At 37.3% G+C, this 20939-nt stretch overlaps 1 protein-coding gene across 1 annotated transcript; it reads right to left on the bottom strand.

The window, feature by feature from the left end:
- Window positions 1-443: 443 nt before the first annotated feature.
- Window positions 444-10510, bottom strand: NGR-A7 (neuropeptide receptor A7). Its single transcript, XM_089731527.1, has 3 exons — window positions 10357-10510; window positions 584-2032; window positions 444-512 (listed from the first exon to the last, which is right to left on the bottom strand). The coding sequence occupies exon 2, from the start codon at window positions 1928-1930 to the stop codon at window positions 599-601; it is 1332 nt and encodes a 443-aa protein (XP_089587653.1). The 5' UTR covers window positions 1931-2032; window positions 10357-10510; the 3' UTR covers window positions 444-512; window positions 584-598.
- Between the last annotated feature and the right edge of the window lie 10429 nt (window positions 10511-20939).

A 20939-nucleotide genomic window follows, 5' to 3' on the forward strand; every position in this document is an offset into this window, starting at 1 on the left:
AAAAATTGGGGACTTAAATAGCTTTTATAATTATTTAAAATTTGATTTTTAAAAACAACGTTTTAACGCTCTTAACAATAATTCGTACAACTAGTTTAAAGTAGATTCATAAGATTTTGGATTCTAATAAAGTGTCCAATAGTATTTTTTTTGTATATTATTCTGAAGTCGATTATTAGAAACAGCTCAAAAATTATATTAATATTCCACATATGCTACACGATTATAAGATAAAAAGGTGTTTTTGATAAGATTGCTAATTTCTACAAGATATACGTAGATTTTTGGGGAAGGATTCATTTTGTGGCAGTGTGAGTACGTTTCCCGAAATCTCTACAAACACTATTAGCACAACAACATACTAATTTTAATGATAAATTCATACGCATAAGAAGTCATCGAAATGTGAATTTTAGTTAAATATTACAAAAAAAAAGAAAATGTTCTAAAATTAATGGGTTCTTATTTATACTCTACTTGCTTCATAGCTGGGAACGATTCCAGAGTCGAACCTGAAAAGACACAACGTTAGTAAAACTCCAGTTCTACATAAGTGCGTTCATAATTTGAAAATCATTCTCACCCGGGCAATTAGTTGTTAGAATTGACTTTGAGACGGCGTCCCGTCGAACGACTCCTCGTTGATGAGACGCAATTTAACTGATTCCCTCCTTAGATTGTAGCTCGTTGAAATGTGACAATGCTTCACGTCAACTGTCAATAAATCTTCATTCAGTTCGACGCCACTTTTCTCTACGTCCGCCGCGGCACTCGGCTTTCTTTTGTGTCTGAACGATGTCGCCCTTTGCGAGCTGGATCCTAAATAGCTGTCAGTCGTCGTGTTACCGTTAAAAGTTTTTTCGGGACCAGCCCCGAGCTGTTCCATCTGAATGTTTCCTCTCGTCTGCGCCGAAGAATCGATACACGGAATCAATTGCTTGAATTCCTTTCGAAAATTCTCGTTCATCCACGCGTATATAAAAGGATTGTAGCAGGTCGACGACATGGCTATTACATGTGCGACGAAAAAAATCAAAAAGTAATACTTCAGATGTATCGCGTACATGTAATAATCGTTACATAAGTTGATTATGTTCAAAGGTAGCCACGATAGTCCGAAAATCGTTACCATGGCGATCAGCATTTGGTTCGTTCTCCGTTTCCTGTTTTTATCGAGTTCCTCTTTCCTCGAATTTTTACTAGCAGCCTTCGCTTTAGCCCTATCGTTCAATTTGAAGCTGACGCAAATATAACAGACCGCTATCACAATGAACGGTAGAACGAATTGCATAACCGACGTGACCGAGCCAAATATGCGCCGCAGTCTCTCCGACGGCCAGGTTTCCTCACAAAATTTTCCGAACTTGAAGTCGTAGTAGGTCATAAAAATAGCGTAGGGTGTCGTAACGGTAATGGAGAAAGTCCATATCATAATAATTACCGTAATGCAAGTCTCGATTTTCATACGTGGCCTAAAAGGGTATATAATGACGAAGAATCTATCGATTGCTATCGACATAAGCGTCAACGTGGATATGTATACACTGCATCCCTGTGCGAAAGGCATAATGTGACATAACAAAGAGCCCCAACTCCAAGTGCCTCGGAACGTGTAAAGGGGAGTAAAGGGAATCGCGAATATACATAACAAAATGTCGGATAAAGCCAAATTGCTAATGAAAAGATTCGTAACCGTCTGCATCGCCTTGTTTCTGATGACAACAAAACATACTAATATATTTCCAAGAAGACCCAAAACGAATATGATGGTGTAAATGACGCAGAACATAGCTTGCACCCATTTGTTATCGATTATATTTTCGTGACTATTCGCTTGAAAAGGAGGAAGACCGTTCGCTGTCGCATTTGTAATTTTTTCCGATATATTGCTGACGTTCAAATCGGTATAATTTACAATTGTTTCGTCCATTGTTCTTGTGGGTATCCCCGCCGTTCTAAAGTCTAGGCAACGATTTATATACGTTAAAATGACAGTTTTACGATTCTGAGTGAACTGATTTATCTTGCAAACCTGTAACAAAATAGAAATAACATTTTAACATCACGGTTTCAATAAATACGGGTCTATATCTCTGAATGAACAATAAACGTTTATTTGGACATAATACTTTGTTCTATTAATCGTGTCTGGAATCAAGTTAGTTGTTTCGGATGGGATTTATCAAATGAGTATGAATGTGTCCAGCAGTGGACTGCTATACGCTGATGATGATGATGAAAATGATGATGGTTATGCTACTTCGACTAGGTACCTCAAGCTCCCATCACAACATTCCCATTGCTCATTCATTATGATCGACTCGGTGGTGTAGTAGTTTTATTATTATGGAATATTGCAAATAACGTTATTTTTCTACCTGACCAACTGTTATTTTTACTAGCCCTGATAGAGCGTAAAAGCCCACACAGATGGTCACTTTATTTTTGTACCTGACCAACTGTTATTTTTACTAGCCCTGGTAGAGCGTGTTAAAAGCCCACACAGACGGTTACCACCGTCCCACATATTACCGCCGCGAGCTAATCATATATTCTCGCTTAATGGTATATATGCTATCCATTATTTTCAATCGCTTTTTTACTGGCTTATATGAACAAACTGAGAAACGATTCATTTTTTAAACAATCCTATCAACAATATTAAATACAATACCCACACATCTCACCTGACCATTATACGACATGAGTAGCCCCCATAAACGCGTTTATCAATATTCACGAACGTGAACGTACGTGTACGGGTATCTTTACCGAAAACAGAGGCAGACTGTAGTTAAATCTAACATCACAACATTAAACAAATATTAATATTTTTGTATATTATTTATATTATAATAAATATTTATACAAATTAGAGGTCCCGCAGTAGTCGAAATTCGACTATAATTAATTGGAATTGTAAGTTTGTACACTACTATGATTGTATTTTATACTTCTATAATCACAAATTTCGCCAAGACTACACTATAAAAATATTAACGAAGACAAACAATATTTAATCTACATATTCTCAATTTGACAACAGACGTCAAGAACAAAAGTTTGACAATAAATAGTATGCATGCGTGTGTGCGTCAAATACATGGTATGTAGTGTGTGTGATGTTTTCTTTATTGATTTAATGTATCTTTTATGCATTATTTAAAAAAAATATTAGCATTGTGCACTTCTTCTCTATATTCTCTATAAGTGTGGAAAATTTCATACTCCTCCGTCCGTGCAATTTTCGTAAAAAAGGGATACAAAGTTTTTGCTTCACGTATTAATATATAGATATTATAAGATAGACAAAGATCTATTGACGCGCGAGGTCAACGATCGCTTGTGACGCCAACATGCTTCGCCCAAGCAGGAGTGTCACTATGATCAATTAATTGAAGGAGTGGAATCCAGCCATTTTGTTATATTTACAAATGAAAACGTTTAACTAAGACGAATATATAATGTAAATTTTTACTCAAATAAATCCGAGCTCACTACGAGGCCATACATTTTATTATCACTATAGGCAGACGATGATATGGCCCATCTTATGGTAAGTAGTTACCGTTGCTCTTTGACATCAGCAAAATCACGGACATAACCAAGCCGCTGCTTAGGTACTGTAAATATTTAGTCTTCATAGGCATCGACAGGGTCTGGCATAGGGCACTTCTGTCGAAGCTACCATCTTACGGAATCCCCGAGAGTCTCTGCAAGTGGATCGCTAGCTTTTTCGATGGGCGGAGCATCACGGTCGTTGTAGACGGTGACTGTTCTGATACCATGACCATTCACGGTGGCGTTTCACAAGGTTCGGTGCTCTCCCCCACGCTTTTCATCATGTATATCAATGACATGCTGTCTATTGATGGCATGCATTGCTATGCGGATGACAGCACGGAGGATGCGTGATATATCGGCCATCAGAGTCTCTCTCGGAGCGTAGTGCAATAGAGACGATCAAAACTTGTGTCTGAAGTGGAGAACTCTCTGGGGCAAGTCTTCAAATGGGGTGAATTGAACTTGGTTCAATTTGACCCGTTAAGGACACAAGTTTCACTGCGAAGAAGGACCCCTTTGTTATGGCGCCGCAATTCCAAGGAGTATCCCTGCAACCTTCCGAGAATATTAGGATACTTGGGTTCGACATTTCGAGCGATGTCCAGTTTCGGAGTCATTTGGAAGGCAAAGCCAAGTTGGCGTCCAAAATGCTGGGAGTCCTCTACAAAGCGAAGCGGTACTTCACGCCTGGACAAAGTCTTTTGCTTTTTATAGCACAAGTCCAGCCTCGCGTGGAGTACTGCTCCCATCTCTGGGCCGGGGCTCCCAAATACCAGCTTCTTCCATTTGACTCCATACAGAGGAGGGCCGTTCGGATTGTCGATAATCCCATTCTCACGGATCGTTTGGAACCTCTGGGTTTGCGGAGGGACTTCTGTTCCCTCTGTATTTTGTACCGTATGTTCCATGGGGAGTGCTCTGAGGAATTGTTCGAGATGATACCGGCATCTCGTTTTTACCATTGCACCGCCCGCCACCGGAGTAGAGTTCATCCATACTACCTGGAGCCACTGCGGTCATCCACAGTACGTTTCCAGAGGTCTTTTTTGCCACGTACCATCCGGCTATGGAATGAGCTCCTCTCCACGGTGTTTCCCGAGCGCTATGACATGTCCTTCTTCGAACGAGGCTTGTGGAGAGTATTAAGCGGTAGGCAGCGGCTTGGCTCTGCCCCCGGCATTGCTGAAGTCTATGGGAGACGGTAACCACTCACCATCAGGTGGGCCGTATGCTCGTCTGCCTACAAGGGCAATAAAAAAAAAAGGCTCGTCATGATAATCGTCTTATCGTTGCCGCCACTGACAACTCCCTGAATCCTGATCACGCAGGAGGCAGTCACCGTCGTCACCCTAGACACGTCCTTATGACACGTCCTATATTAGATGCTTTCAGCTTTAAAACTAGGTGCAAGCTAAGGGACCCCAGTAACCATACTCGTCGAACTTTCGTCGAGTTCGACGTGCAACCTAACCCATGCATCAGCCCGCTGAGTTTCTCGCCGGATCTCCTCAGTGGGTCACGATTCCGATCCGGTAGTAGATTCATTAGCGAAGTAGCTGCTCTTGAGTTGTTAGGTCTTCTTCGGAGGCGCTCGGGTGGCTGTTAGCAAATCCCACCCCTCCCGGCTGAGCCATTGCTCGCCCACTTGTCCTGGTGAAACTGGAAAGGCCTCCGGGCCACCAGTAATCGTTCAATCACAAAAAAAAAACTTCATAGGCTTACAGAATTCCAACCAATTCTGCAGCTCACTGTACATACTCGTATATGCACGTATACTTTTTTGATTCCGTTCAGTTTATATTAGCACACATAAAACAATTCAATCCTTATTCCATGTTAATGAGAATAAATGTATGAACACTACGCTATCAAACATTAAAATTCAAAAAGAATACAACAAAAATCCTAATAAATAAAACAAAACTACAAATCCAATGAAAAGGTCGCATAACTTGAAACACACACATACAAATAAATTCATTTTATCAATTTATCAAAATTTCAAACCGATATAGATCATTAAATGTATTTTAAAAATGATATATACAGCCGCCATTGACGCACAGCCGTGTCACGATCATAAATCCTAGACATTTTTATTATCTACCTGGGTCCATTTTGCTGGAGTGGAAAGCGGCTATTAATCTTCCATAGTGGCAATATTTAATCCACAAAAGTGCTACGAATTTCATGAAACTAGTAACGCTCTTGAGTCGTACTGTGTTGAAAAGATCAAAAATTAATTTGAAACATCTATCGAATGTTTCACAATCCGTTAATTTTCATGTTTTCTGTTCTTTTATATAAATTGAATGTAAAGAATGAATGAATAAGTAAGTTGTTTTTTTTTATGAAGAAACGAAAATTAAATTTAGTCTGTTTCACTTTTAATAGCTCGATTTGTTTTGTTAATTGTAGCCGGTAATAAAGCATGTAATTATTTTACAATATGTGGATATACATAAACTGAACTATTTCCACAGGAGATTGGCAAAAACAAAAGCAAAACCAAGCAAAGATGTGTCTGCATAATTTTATTTGAACAATCTGCGACTCTAAAGCTTTTAAAATCACGATTGCATAGATTAGCGTGCACGAAGGCACAGGAAAAAATAAAATAACAACGTCAGTTTCCCCACAGTCAAAATCTTGAACCAATTTTAGATTAGGTACACAGTGCCGCGAAAAAGACAGGAAGATTTCATAAAATCTAGTTTCATTTTCAGCGACACTGGCGACTTTCCAAAATGAACAAATGCAGCTTGAATGCGAAATGACAATACATTTTATGCATAGAATGCTACGTATATCCCAATTTCAAGACTGTTTACTTGTATAGAAATATTTTTTTGCAGTTTCATTGAAGGTGTCATAGACGACATTTTTTTTATAATATTCAACACTGACAGACGAGACCGGTGATAATTTTAAATGCACTAAAAGATTATAAATACATTGCCAAGAAGCTACAAATTGTGAATCGCTAAGAGTATAAGCACAGTTTAATTCAATAATAATATATATAGTTTATACGTATATTAAGAAGTTTTTAGAAAAAATAATAACATCGTATTGATCTTTCAACGTTCTAATTATTTGGATCACACATTAAGGTGCTTTAGTTACACAAACCAGAGAAATAATGGAGATTATATTTTTATAGAGTAGAGGCGACGGAAGCCTAGTAGGTGGGAGTTAAGCCGTACCACGTATAGAGTACTAATAAGCCACTAGAGTACTAATAAAACAAACACAACAACTTAGACACATTGTAAATTTTCAGGTTTCACGATTTTAAGTATCCTGCAAACGTGCCCCCACGAAATCAAATACTGTTCAGTAGTAGTTCTATTTTTCATATCTAAAAATTGACAGTTTGATAATTAGTTCTGAAAATGATTTGCTTAGAAATGTGACCCGAAAAATCGGTATCTATCTATCTTCAGTATCGATTCTTTTGAGCTAGCTATCATTGGCAATTAACTCGGTATATTTTATTTTAATTTTGGTCAGGAGGAAATTACCGGACTTCCGCTCTCCCCTGGGGATGGAGGGCGAGTCATGTCGGAGTCGAACCGACTAAAACCTCCTGTCGCTCAACAACCCGCGTCCGAACCTCGCATGAGACTGAACTCATGAAAAGGCAAAGGGGGAAAGTGAAGCGTTTAGTGCGGAGTACATCTCTCCCATCACCCTCCCCCTCGGGACGCTGGACTGGCGATCGTCGGCGCCACAACCACCAGCCCTCTCGATCGGCAGGCTATCCCGAGCCCGCCTAGATGGAGCCGGTTAGAATGAGTTATCCTACGGAATACCCCACTGGGTCAGAACCAGCGTGGGTCGAGGATAGCCGGCCAACCATCACCCGGATACTCTTGCGTAAAACGCGTGCAGAGCAGCTTGCACGTCGTCTTCTTAGGCCCCCTTCGCCGGTCCCCAGACCGACATGTGAAGGGGACCCGAAACACTTAGCGGGCCACGGCTTGGGCGAGATCCGCCTCCCTGGTCCCCGCTCAACGGCGGCGGGCTTGTGCGTCTCTCACGCGCCCCGCCACCTCCTTCTGCGAGATGGTGCACTCGCAGAAGTCAAGCATCGCCTTCCACGATTCGTCGTCGCCGAGCATCGATGCCACAACACTCGGCAACGACAAGTCGTTTCCTATTTTTGCGACGAGGACACGGCGCCACCCCTCCCATCCGGGGCAGGCGACGAGCGTGTGCTCCGCCGTGTCCAAGCCGCAACCACAATGGTGGCACTCTGCCGTCGGCTCGGCTCCGAACTCACCGAAGCAACCATGCCCAGTGAGCACCTGCGTGAGCCGGAAAGTGAGGCGTCCTTTGTCACGATTCACGAGTCACGATTCACCCAGTCCACAAGAACTGGGCGATCGTCTCGACGGTCCTACGACCAGCCGAAAGGTCGGCCAGCCGCCTGGACAAAGTGTACCACTTAGGTCAATTTCCAAATATCGTTGGAAGAAGAATTAATGGTTCTCATGATACGCTGCAAGGGGATTTCGTTCCAGAGTAAGACAGTAAGTACGTGACAGTAAATTTATCTGGAAACTTACTGTGATTGTCCACTCTGGTAGTATAAATGAGCTCTGCTCTAGTGACGAACGTTGCGATGATACCCCCAAAAAGAAGATGACCGTATCGTCTTTAAGAATTCTTGAGATAATTTATACTCAGCATCATGGTCGGTTACTCTTGGCAGAGCAGTCGTGGTCATGTGGTATCCTTGTTTATTATTGCCTTGACAACTATTCTCCATAATTAGCGAGCTGAGGCTTGGCGCACGCACTCGTTAAATGGGGTTTTGGTAATGTTTGGGGGTTTGCTTTTTCATTTGATCAGTCCAGCGCATGGGGCATTTCACAATTTTTTGGTTAGATTTTTTACCGATTCCAACATTATATACAACTGGTGTATATCTGTGGCTTGAAAATGTGCTCATATTCGCATCATTTGATACCATTACACCATTATTCTTTAGGTCACTAGCTTATTGATTTGGATTTAGTCTGTTTTAAATAAAGTTTTCTTGCACGAATTACATGGTAAGACGTTCAACGATGTTATTAAACAAGATTTTTGGCTTAGTGAGCGGCATACTGGCTTTTTTTTCTCTTATGATTTATGTAATGTATATTCGTATAGTTGTAAGGAACATTGTGTACAAATTCAGCACTCTCTTGTTCGGTCGTGCTCACATGGCTTATGTTTCAAGCCAGATTTTGTTTCTTTTTACTTGCATTTTTATGTATCTTTTTAGCTTGTGATGTGTATTGTGTGCCTAGTAAATAAATAAAAAAGGGTGCGTGTACTTATGTACGCGCGTAAGAAGTTATACTTTATTTTTATTAAATTTATTTCTATTTTTTTTATTTAAATTTTAATCCATTTGAAAAAAAATTGATTAAACAATATCCTCAAACACGCATATTGGACATCCCTTTTCTTGACATCGTATAAATTCGGTAATTCTCGGTACGGTTCGGAAAGTTCACCTGCGGCTATATTCAGACTCACCAAGTTACGTCGGTCGTATTGTAATGAGCGATTTAGTGGGCAACTTCATTCTGTTAATTTTGTCTCACGGTGCGCACGCATCGTAAAATTTCACTCTCATCAATTTTTCATAAGGCGCCTAAAGAAGTATATCTTCAATTAATAAAAAATAAAATAACGTAACTTCAAACTGAACGTGGAAGTTCCACAAATAACTCCTACAAAATGGAATGTTATAAATAAGTATAGATGTAACTGATTTAAACTAATATAATGGTTCAACTTTGCTTTCGTGTTCGCAGTTTCCGTATTTCCAAATGTTCGTCATTTAGAGTATATTATTATGAAACGTAGGAAATTGTGGAACGAATATGATTATAAAATTCCTTCCGATTTAATCGTAAAAGGAACTCAATCATGTTTGCAATTCGCGTACTCATTTGTTTTTGTATTTACGTAAATATCGGAGGTAAGGTAAGGCGTGCTGTGAATCCGCTCTCATATTTCGGTCGCAAAACAAGAAGACGTTTCTATGAGAAGGGCCTTAAGTCTTTTTTTCGTATGACTACTATTATAAAATGACATGAGAAATGGCTTTCAACACATCATCACGGGCTTTAAGTATATGACACTGTTATTTTATCAATAAATGCTTATTAAAGTCACACATTTATTTTTTGACCGTTAAAATACTCGTAATGCAATCCGATCGAACGTAACTTTGCGGTGGCGTTTAAGTTCCAATTGGAAAATTAAATATTAACGAAAAATCCTCGCAAAAAAATAAATCATTACGTAAATTAGATTAAATATTATGATATAATTTTCAGGTGAATTATATTTGATTGCATCTTCTTAGCGACCAAAGCTAATACTCATTTCATTTTTCAAAAATGTTATTAAAAAAAAACTATAAAATCGGTCATAATAAAAGTAAGTTTTACTAATCAAATTAATACGTAAACAAATCGAACGATAGTTCAGGTGTAATTGAATATTATTAAATCTTCAAATAAATGGCGCCATATCAATAACAACTGTTAGCCTTTTCTCCGTCATCGGACACGTGCGAGCCATGACCTTCCGGTGTAATCTTTAAAGTAATTCTATAAATAAAGTTCTCGTTTCAAATTTTTTCAACCATTTATATTATAACAAAGTTACTTAATTAAAACATTTATCGTACGAACACGGCACGTAAGAAATATAAAAGAAACAATCAACTAAAAATTTGAGGTTACCGTGTCAAATCTAAAGGGCATTCGGGTTCTTCATACTTACGAGGAAAAATTTTTGAACGTTATTTGAACAAATTTTGAAAACACTGAACTGTCACTTATAATTTGAATGAAAATTATAATTATATGTAAAAAATAGCTTATAAAGAATAAAAATAGCATTTGTTTTTGCCCGAGTTTCGACTACATTGACGCATGACAAGCGCGGTTTTGGATGTGCACATGCGCATAGCGCCTCAAATGGGGGGATGATAAGCAATTATTTCTGTGAAATTTCCGACTTGCCACGCCGTATCGGAAATTTAGGGCTTGGCCCGTTCCAGTCGTGTGTGTAGTTGATTGTTTTCAAAAGTAGTCGTGACTCGGCGAATCTCACGAAATATTGATCTAAATAACGCATTGCTCTAGAAAAACAAAAATGTAAGCGTCGGCCTTATTTTTTTTTTTTTTTTGGTCAGGAGGAAATCGCCGGACTTCCGCCCTCAAGCGTCGGCCTAACATTTTGTAAACATTCAATATTCCAATTGTTTACTTGTACAACATAAATAATCTTTTACTTCTCTCAGTACCGTATTTATTTTATAAAATAAATATTATAAAGAGGAAAGATTTGTTTGTTTGTTTGTTTCGAATAGGCTCCGAAACTACTGGACCGATTTGAAAAATTCTTTTTCCATTAGAAGCCGACATTGTCCCTGATGAACATAGGCTACTTTTTTTGAATTTTTTTTAATTTTATTTTTTTGTTTCATGTGTGTTTTAATGTTTCCGAAGCGAAGCGAGGGCGGGTCGCTAGTATAAAATAAATTTAATAACAAGAGTCTCGATGAAAAACAACAGACGGTGTTTTTAAAAAGAAGACTGAGTTTTTTCTTTGCTACATTAACTTATTTCTTCGTAGCAAGCAAAGTTAATTATATTTGCGTTATTTTTAACTCGAACAAAGCAGCAATTCTCTTTGAATGCAATGTAACGTACTTACTAGGTTTCTAATAACCATCAATAAGTGAGGAATTGAACATATTTCTCGTCTATAAGTACAACGTACATAAGTACATGTTTTAAAACACAAAATGATAATTTATGATCGATGATTTATGATTGATACGATTTTAATCATAGGTATATCTGTACTTATTTCTAGATATCTAGGAGTTGCAACAAGAATACCTATATATTCAGTATTTACTTATATATTTACTGCAATATAATAAGAATAAATTAATTGACACATGGTAGTTTTTATATTACAAGTTTAAATATAAAGTATATCAGGCACGATGAACATAAAACTCAAACTTTTTACTACAATTATTGTTTTATCGCCATCTGCCTAGCTTGATAATTTTATAAATTAGGTTAAATACTCAGTTGCTTTGCAATTATAATTGTGTAATGCTTGGAGAAGATTGGATGGTAAATTTATGCTTACTCCTTTAAACCAAATCGAATGACTGCTTCGCGACTGAATTAATCAAAAAGGTTTGAATGCTTATATAAAGTTCACAATACGCACTAATTGCCCCATATGACTAATGACGCTACTTAAGCTTTTGATTTATGAAACATATGACACGAACGTTAAAAGTAAACATTCGATATATTTTTCTGAACTAGTCACAAGTTTTAAAAAAAAGGAAACTTGTCTTTAAAAACAAAATTGTGAAAATGGCTCGAAACACAAGAAAATGCGGTCCCAACACTAACGTAAAAGCAGGCGGATGAGGCCGGATACCGGCTCGGAAACACGTGCAGATTATTTTCCTATAGACTACGATTCAAAACACTGTATCGGCTGGTTAATAAAAATGGATATTAACATATAAAGAAAACGGTTATTTCCAATCATAAAGATAAATTATTTTATGGACTAGGTGGTGATGGTGACTAGGAGATGTATGGAAATGGTAGTGTAAGGTAGAGGGGCAAGAGGTCAACCGAAGAAGACGGATGGAGTGTGTGAATGATGATATGAGAGAAAGAGGAGTGAGTGTTGGAGATGACGGCTGATAGATGAGAATGGAAGAGAAAAATTTGCTGTGCCGACCCCATCTAGTGGGATAAGGTGGAGAAAAAGAAGAAGAAAGATAAATTATTCAAGAAGAAATTTAATATTTAATACGAGTATCATCGTCCACGTGTTATTCATTTTATAATTTCTGACAGTTCAATATAAAATGAAATATAACTATTTAATTTGAAATGGCGGTCCCAAATATTACTAAATTTAAATTATTATTAGATATTAATTAAAAAAAAGACGATGGTTGAAACAACAGATAACTTAGACATTTGTTACTTCGAAAATTAATTAAACCGCAAAAATAATTTTATTATAACTCTTTAATTTGTAACGACTTTCTAATTCAACGACTCTTATGTTACTTAGTGTTCCTAACTACTCAAACTGGCTGCGCAGACTAACAAACTTACCTTGGTAACGAGTCTTCATGTAAAATAAACCAGAGGCCGGACGCGATCTCCGTCAAACATTTCACTAATGGAACCATCAATTTCAAATTAATCTAGTTCCGAACTTTGCTTTATTGACAGGAATCAACCGCAATATTTCAGACATTCTAACACGGTAATGTCGTTTTGTGTAATACGATTTCACGCTATAACTGTTTACGGAAAGCCAAGTAAAAATTATAATTGGAAAAGAAAGAAAAATGTGAAGATTTTTTTTTATTTGGTATGTATTATCATCGTCGTCATCATTAACACATAGTCGTCCACTACTAAATATAGGCTTTTCAGAAATTTACACCACTGAGCCTGATCCTAGACTAACTTCACTCATTTCTTACCGGTCACCCTTCACACTTCATAGCTCCACCTGGCCAAAGAGCGTCCCACTTTACGTTTACTGGGGCACGTTCTCTATTCGTGAATCCCTCTACTAAAGCGAACGGCGATTCCACAACATTTATGTCTAACCCACCGTCACTTACACTGGAAATGTGAATACATTTTACTATTACTAGAGGTCCCGCAGTAGTCGAAATTCGACTATAATTAATTGGAATTGTAAGTTTGTACACTATTATGATTGTATTTTATAATTCTATAATCACAAATTTTGCCAAGACTACACTATGAAAAATAATAACAAAGACAAACAATATTTAATCTATTCTCAATTTGACAACAGACGCCAAGAACAAAAGTTTGACAATAAATAGTATGCATGCGTGTGTGCGTCAAATACATGGTATGTAGTGTGTGTAATGTTTTCTTTATTGATTTAATGTACCTTTTATGCATTTTTTAAAAAAAATATTGGCATTTAGACCAGGATAGAAGCCTTTAAAAATAATGAAAAGTGAAAGAAAGTAATAGTAGGATGAAACCCATTAGAAAAGGAGGACAATATTATAAAAATGGAAGGAAAAATAATTTACGGGCGATCTGAGGTCGGGAAGGGGATGGGGGGGGGGGGTTAAGGGTAAAAAACGGTTTTTCTCGATTTCCGGCAAAACTAAAAGTCCTATGGAAAAAAGTCAAATGGCAAAGTTGTAGGTAATAAAAAGATCTAAAACTTTGTATTTACACTTTTTTCACATAACCTCAAAATTTATGTAAAAAATTAAAAAACCAAGTTTTTGGTTTTTTATTTTTATCTTTTTCAAAAAAAATTCTTTTTTCACGAAATTTGCTGAAAACTTACCTTTTTATGTCCCAAATACGCTGTAATTTATTTGATTAGAAATATTCATTTTTTCACCTTATTTTGAATTAATTTCGAAAAAGGACCTTAATTTTCAATCGAAAATTCAGCCGTCAAAATATCAGCTTTTTTCAAAAAGTTGGTATGTTTTCTGCTCGTTGAAATCTCTACTTTCTGATGGTGAAAAAAAAAAAATATGTTACTATAGTAAATCTTCTCAGAAAATGCAAAAAATCGAAAAAAACTCGAATTCAAATATATTTTTTAAATTATTATATACAATTTTTTTTTTTTAAATTTACCATTTAATTACTCGAAAAACATAAGATTACAAGTTACATTGATAAAAAAAAAATGCAAATCAAAATATACTACTATAATTAACAAACAAATAAGTTAATAAAATTCATATTTAATAAGACATCTACATCGATACCTATATATTACCACTCGATGGACATCTACAATATTTGGAGAAAGTTGTCGAATCTTCTTTAAATTATATGCGTAGATGCCTATTTATAACTATTTTTAAATAACTTATATACCTGAGTGACCTACGAAAAATTTTAGCACATCAAAAGGTATTTGAAATATATGAAATATACATGAAAATCAGCCAAAAGTTAGTTATTAAAAAATAATAATCTCCTTAATTTTGCACAAACAAATTTAGTTACTCCCAGGAAAAAAAAAAATTTTTCGATTGAAAATTAGGGTCCATTTTCAATATCAATTCAAAATAAGGTGAAAAACTAAATGTTTCGAATCAAATAAATTACAGCGTATTTGGGACATAAAAAGGTAAGTTTTCAGCAAATTTTGTGAAAAAAGATTTTTTTTTGAAAAAGATAAAAATATAAAACCAAAAGCTTGGTTTTTTTAATTTTTCACTTAAATTTTGAGGTTATGTAAAAAAAGTGTGAATACAAAAGTGTTAGATCTTTTTATTACCAACAACTTTGCCATTTGACTTTTTTCCGTAGGACTTTTAGTTTTGCCGGAAATCGAGAAAAACCGTTTTTTTACCCTAAACGGCCTAAACCTACCCCCCTCCAACCCCTTCCCGACCTCAGATCGCCCGTAAATTATTTTACCTTTCATTTTTATAATATTCCCCTCCTTTTGTAATGGGTTTCATCCTACTATTATTTTTTTTGGTTTTAAAAATTATCGACACTGGTCTAATTGTGCACTTCTTCTCTATATTCTCTATAAGTGTGGAAAATTTCATACTCCTCTGTCCGCGCAATTCTTGTAAAAAGGGATACAAAGTTTTTGCTTCACGTATTAATATATAGATTTGTTTACTACCGCCCGTTTTTACTACGTCGTCGTCTTCAGGTAGTCGTGGCCTGAAGGATGAGATGTCCGGTGCATTCGTGTTGACCGATGCACCGGTGTTCGAATCTCAGGCGGGTACCAATTTTTCTAATGAAATACCTACTCAACAAATGTTCACGATTGACTTCCACGGTGAAGGAATAACATCGTGTAATAAAAATCAAACCCGCAAAATTATAATTTGCGTAATTACTGGTGGTAGGACCTCTTGTGAGTCCGCACGGGTAGGTACCACCGCCCTGCCTGTTTCTGCCGTGAAGTAGTAATGCGTTTCGATTTGAAGGGTGGGGCAGCCGTTGTGACTATACTTGAGACCTTAGAACTTATATCTCAAGGTAGGTGGCGCAGTTACGTTGTAGACGTCTATGGGCTCCAGTAACCACTTAACACCAGGTGGGCTGTGAGCTCGTCCACCCATCTAAGCAATAAAAAAAACTACCATATCTCAAATAGCCCATTTCAAATTTAGTATTACCATAATGACATTATAAATAAAGCATTAAAAGCGTGACCAACATTAAGCTTGTTTAATTCTTGCTTGTTTCCTCAATGAAATTTAGCAAAATAGCTTTTTCCATTACATAAAATGAAAAGTCTGAAAGACACTGAGTAGTTGAACTTTTACAATTATACAGTAATTACAAAGTAATTTTGATAAAACACAGACTATTTTTCTTAAGAAAACTTTATATTCTGTTTTAGAAATGTTCAATTGATATTTGCAAATTTTTTATTTCAAAAATATCTAACTTAAAATAACCTTGCTTGATTTCTTAAAAGTTTACTGAACGAGAAGAATAAATAAATAGCAAGAGTGTTTCTTTCATAACGTTCGTGAAATATTTATTCATTAATCTTAAGAATTACGTTTTAAGTGGCTATTTGGAGAATTGTGGGGACAACATAGCACTTATTTACTTCAACGAAACTATCAATACGTCGAATAGCTACAGTTTGAAATGGAACACTTCTTTCGAATGAATACGTCGTTATTCAGACCACAATAGCCCAATTCTGGATATGAGCCTTTGCGAATATACATTTTCAGAACACGACACTCCACGGGGCCAAGGAGCGCTTCACACTACTTTGGCCAGTTTCGGGTCTCCACTCGAGAACTCGTTTGTTTAGCGACAGTCCGTTTTTCGACATAAGCGGCTAGTTTATCGACCAATTCAGACTATACAGCATAATTATTGATTGTGATAACAACAATTTACGAGGGCTGCATTAAAAGTATCGGGAATGGAATATTTCCACTGTTCCTGTCATATTAAAATCTTTTTAATTGAAAACTCCTTGGTTTAAAAAATCGAATACCATTTATTTATTTAAAAAAAGATTCTCGGTCTTGTCACGAGGTTTTGTCAAACTTGTTTAGTCGTTGAGAAAATGGAATTGACTCGAGAAAATTAAAGAGCGATGATTTATTATGACTTTCGAAGTGGTTTAACACAAAAACAGTGTGTTGACCGGATGATTTCTGCATTCGGTGATGAAGCCCCGTCCAAAACCACAATTTATCGCTGGTTTGCTGAGTTTCAACGTGGACGTGTCAAGCTCAGTGATGATCCCCGTCAAGGTCGTCCAAAAACTGCAGTCACCCAAGAAAACGTTGATGCTGTGCGTAAGCTGATTGAGGAAGATCGACATGTGACATACCGCGAAATTCAGGCAACTTTAGACATTGGCATTAGTCAAATACAAATAATCTTGCATGAACAATTAGGTGTAAAAAAGTTGTTTTCCCGATGGATACCGCATTCGCTCTGTGAAGAGCAAAAAGCGGCTCGCGTTACTTCGTGCGTCAGAAGTCTCGGAAGATTCCACGCAGGATCCTCAAATGCTGTATACAACATTGTATCAGGTGACGAATCCTGGATATATGCGTACGAACCCGAAACAAAAAACCAGTCACGAGTTTGGGTGTTCGAAAATGAGTTAAAGCCAACAAAAATTGTTCGTTCACGGAGTGTGCAAAAAAAATGGTGGCCACGTTAGTCTCCAAAACCGGCCATGTTACGACTATTTCTCTTGAGGGACAAATAACGGTTAATGCAGAATGGTATGCTTTTTTTTTTTTTTCCACAGGAGAAAATCGCCGGATCGCCGGGAAAGAATGACTTCAAAGCATCATTTACAGTGTATATAACACATTTTTAGACGCGAACTACTGTGTGCTAAACACATATTAAATAAAATAAGATATACAGATATTTTTAGTTTTTGTAATGCAAAAGATTGTGTAATGCTTTAACATTTTGAGATGGAGTACAGCATTTGACGGAAGAATACAGGAGATGTCGTACAATTCGCTTCGGGAACTAGTATCAGTTTTTTTTAATTGTTTAGATGGGTGGACGAGCTCACAGCCCATCTGGTGTTAAGTAGTTACTGTTGCCCAGAGACATCTACAACGTAAATGCGTCACCCACCTTAAGATATAAGTTCTAAGGTCTCAAGTATAGTTACAACGGCTGCCCCACCCTTCAAACCGAAACGCATTACTGCTTCATGGCAGAAATAGGCAGGGTGGTGATACCTACCCGCGGGGACTCTCAAGAGGTCCTACCACCAGTAAAATAGTCATTAGTCATAATTCAGTTACGGTCATCCTACGTATACTTAGAAATTCAACCATGTTGACAATATCTTTGTAAAAACATCATAAATTAAATCAAAGAAACATTCAGTTTTTTTTTACCTTACATCGGTACGCAAGGGCGGATCCAGCTTTGGTGCCAGGAGGGGGTCACATAGTCATGGTCAAGTCAAGAACTTATAATTTAATTTTGATAACAATAGATACAAGTAAAAAGTAGGTATTTTATTATAAGCACATTAAAGGTATAAGCACATTAAAGGTATAAAGAAATTTTAGTTTTTTAACTTAGAACTATGTTAAGATATGTTGAAGTTTAGTCGTTCCGATTCCGATTGAGGTTAGGATTCAGTTTGAGGTTAGGCCTAGCTAGACGTTACGTAGTCGACAAGCGCGCGCGAGTGTGGCACGGTAAAATTCAAATTTTCGATGCGTTCGTTCCCAAACATTTGCCATCATACAAAGTTATTATATTATATTAAATTAATTAAGGAGCAATATAAGGAGCAACAATATACCTAGTCTTGCCATAAATACTGAGACAAAGGAAAAAAATATTCTATTGCAAATAACATTTATTACTTTTACAGTGTGTTAGTTTAATACATAAATATAAAACAATTTAAAGTATAAAAAGCTTATTCGAAGTGGTCTCCATTGGCTGCAATACAGTCCTTTAAACGTTGAGGCCAGTTATCAATAGAAGCACGCACTCTTTCCATGGGAAAATTTTTCACTGCTAATCGTGCGGATTGTTTTAAGGACTCCAAATTATCATGGCGTTTAGAGCAAGCCGTACTCTCTAAAACTGACCATAAATCATAATCCAGCGGATTAAGATCGGGACTAGACGACGGTCAGTCTTCAGCTCTGATGAAGTCCGAAACGTTAATTTCCAACCAAGACTGCGTAGACCGAGCTTTATGACCTGGCGCCGAGTCTTGCTGGAAGGACCATTCTTGATTATTGAACATGGTGTTTTTAAGGGGCTTCACTACCTTTTCAAGAATCGTATCTTGATAGACTTGTGCCGATGTTTTGATACCTTTTTCACAAAAGTATGGCTCAGTCACTCCTTCATAGCTAATACCTCACCAAACCATCACTGAAGTCGGATAGTGCCCACGTTGCACTCTGTCGACTAATTGGGAAGCTTTCTTAGAGCTTTGAGCATAAATACGGTCATTTTGTTTTTTAAAATGTTGCTCAATTGTAAAAAAATTCTCATCCGTAAACAAAATTTTTCTATGACCTCCCTTTGCGTACCACTTCAGTAGTTGTTTCGATTTTACCCCCCATTCTCTTTTAAATTATCAGTTAAGAAATTACCACTAGGTCTCTTATAGGCTGCAAGTCTTAAGTCATCTTTTAAAATACGCGACATGGTTCTAGGTCCAATCTTCATCTCCCGAGATAAAATCTTTTGCTTTCGGACAGGATTTCTTCGAATTCATTCCCTTACTGCTTTGACCACCTTTTTCGTACGAACACTACGTGGACGGCCAGATATTTTTCTGCCACAAACAGAGGAGGTCTCATTGCACCTATTAATAGCCCGGTACACAAACATTTTACTAATACCAAGCGTATCATCATCATCATCATCATCAGCCTTTATCTGCCCACTGCTGGACATAGGCCTTCCCCAATGCCTTCCACATAATAATTACCAAGCGTATGGAGAGTTTTAAAAATTGCATTTGGCTCCATACCTACTTTGCGTAATGCAATCACGGCGATTCGGTTTTCTTTATCACCCCACTCCATTTTAATATCGCAAAATATTGTACAATGTATTGGCGCCTAAATGAGAATACTCAATGAGCAATCATATAAAAATGACAGATTCCAAATTCAAATGTAATACAAATGTATTTTGTTTATTTTTAATTGTAAGAGTATTTATGGCCAGTATTGTGTTCTTAAATCATTATGTTCAATATGTGGTCCACCTAGGTCCTGGAACCAGCTCAGGGGGGGGTCATGACCCCCATGACCCACCCCCTGGATCCGCCCTTGTCGGTACGATCATCAATTATATAATAGTTAAATTAAATAACTTAAGCAATAATTCCAGGAGTCGGAATGCTCTTATCAAACGTCATATAGGAGACGAGGGTTGGTCCCGGGTGTTATGTCGTTACTAACTAAATATACCGCAAGACGAATGATTTATTATTTTAATTTAATAAAGTTGATCTATCGCGCTAGTGTAGTTTACGATAGTGTTTATTTAGGAAAGTCCTTTATCTATACTAATATATAAATCTACAGTGGTTTTTACGGATGTTCCGTTATAACTACTGAACCGTGCATCCGATTGACTTGAAACTTGGTACCCATGTAGAAAATACATGTACTTAATGGATAGGCTAATATTTATATGAGAGTTAGACTCCCTACACTAGTTGCGGGGGTGTTAAAGATGAGAATCTTTGTGGGGGTGAGAAATAATAATGTTAATTTTAAATAGCCAGCGAAGCGGATGGGTACTGCTAGTTTCTCCTAAAACCATGGATGTGGGTGCGGATGTGTTGTGACTGTGAAGCAGTAATGCATTTCGGTTTGAAGGGTAGGGCAGCCGTTGTAACTATACTGAGATCTTAGAACTTATATCTCAAGGTGGGTGGCGCATTTACGTTGTAAATGTCTATTGGCTCCAGTAACCACTTAACACCAGGTGGGCTGTGAGCTCGTCCACCCATCAAAGCAATAAAAAAAAGGCTGGGAAACAGTCGTAAGATCTAATATAAGGGGTCACACAACCGTTGTACTGATAATAGGGCGTCATGTGATCCTGCACGGGTACATACCAGAACCCTGTCTACCTCTGGCGTGAAATACTGCATTTTGGTTTGAATGGTGGAACCAGGCGTTGTTCTATATAATTGAGACTCAAAGCCATGTCTCATGCTGGGTGATGGCATGCACGTTGCGATGTCTATGAATTCCGTCAAGTCCTTCTTCAAACGAGGCTTGTGGAGAGTATTAAGTGGTGGCAGCGGCTTGG

The sequence above is a fragment of the Bombyx mandarina genome, chromosome 11 (assembly GCF_030267445.1).
Source record: "Bombyx mandarina strain Sakado chromosome 11, ASM3026744v2".
NCBI lineage: Eukaryota > Metazoa > Arthropoda > Insecta > Lepidoptera > Bombycidae > Bombyx > Bombyx mandarina.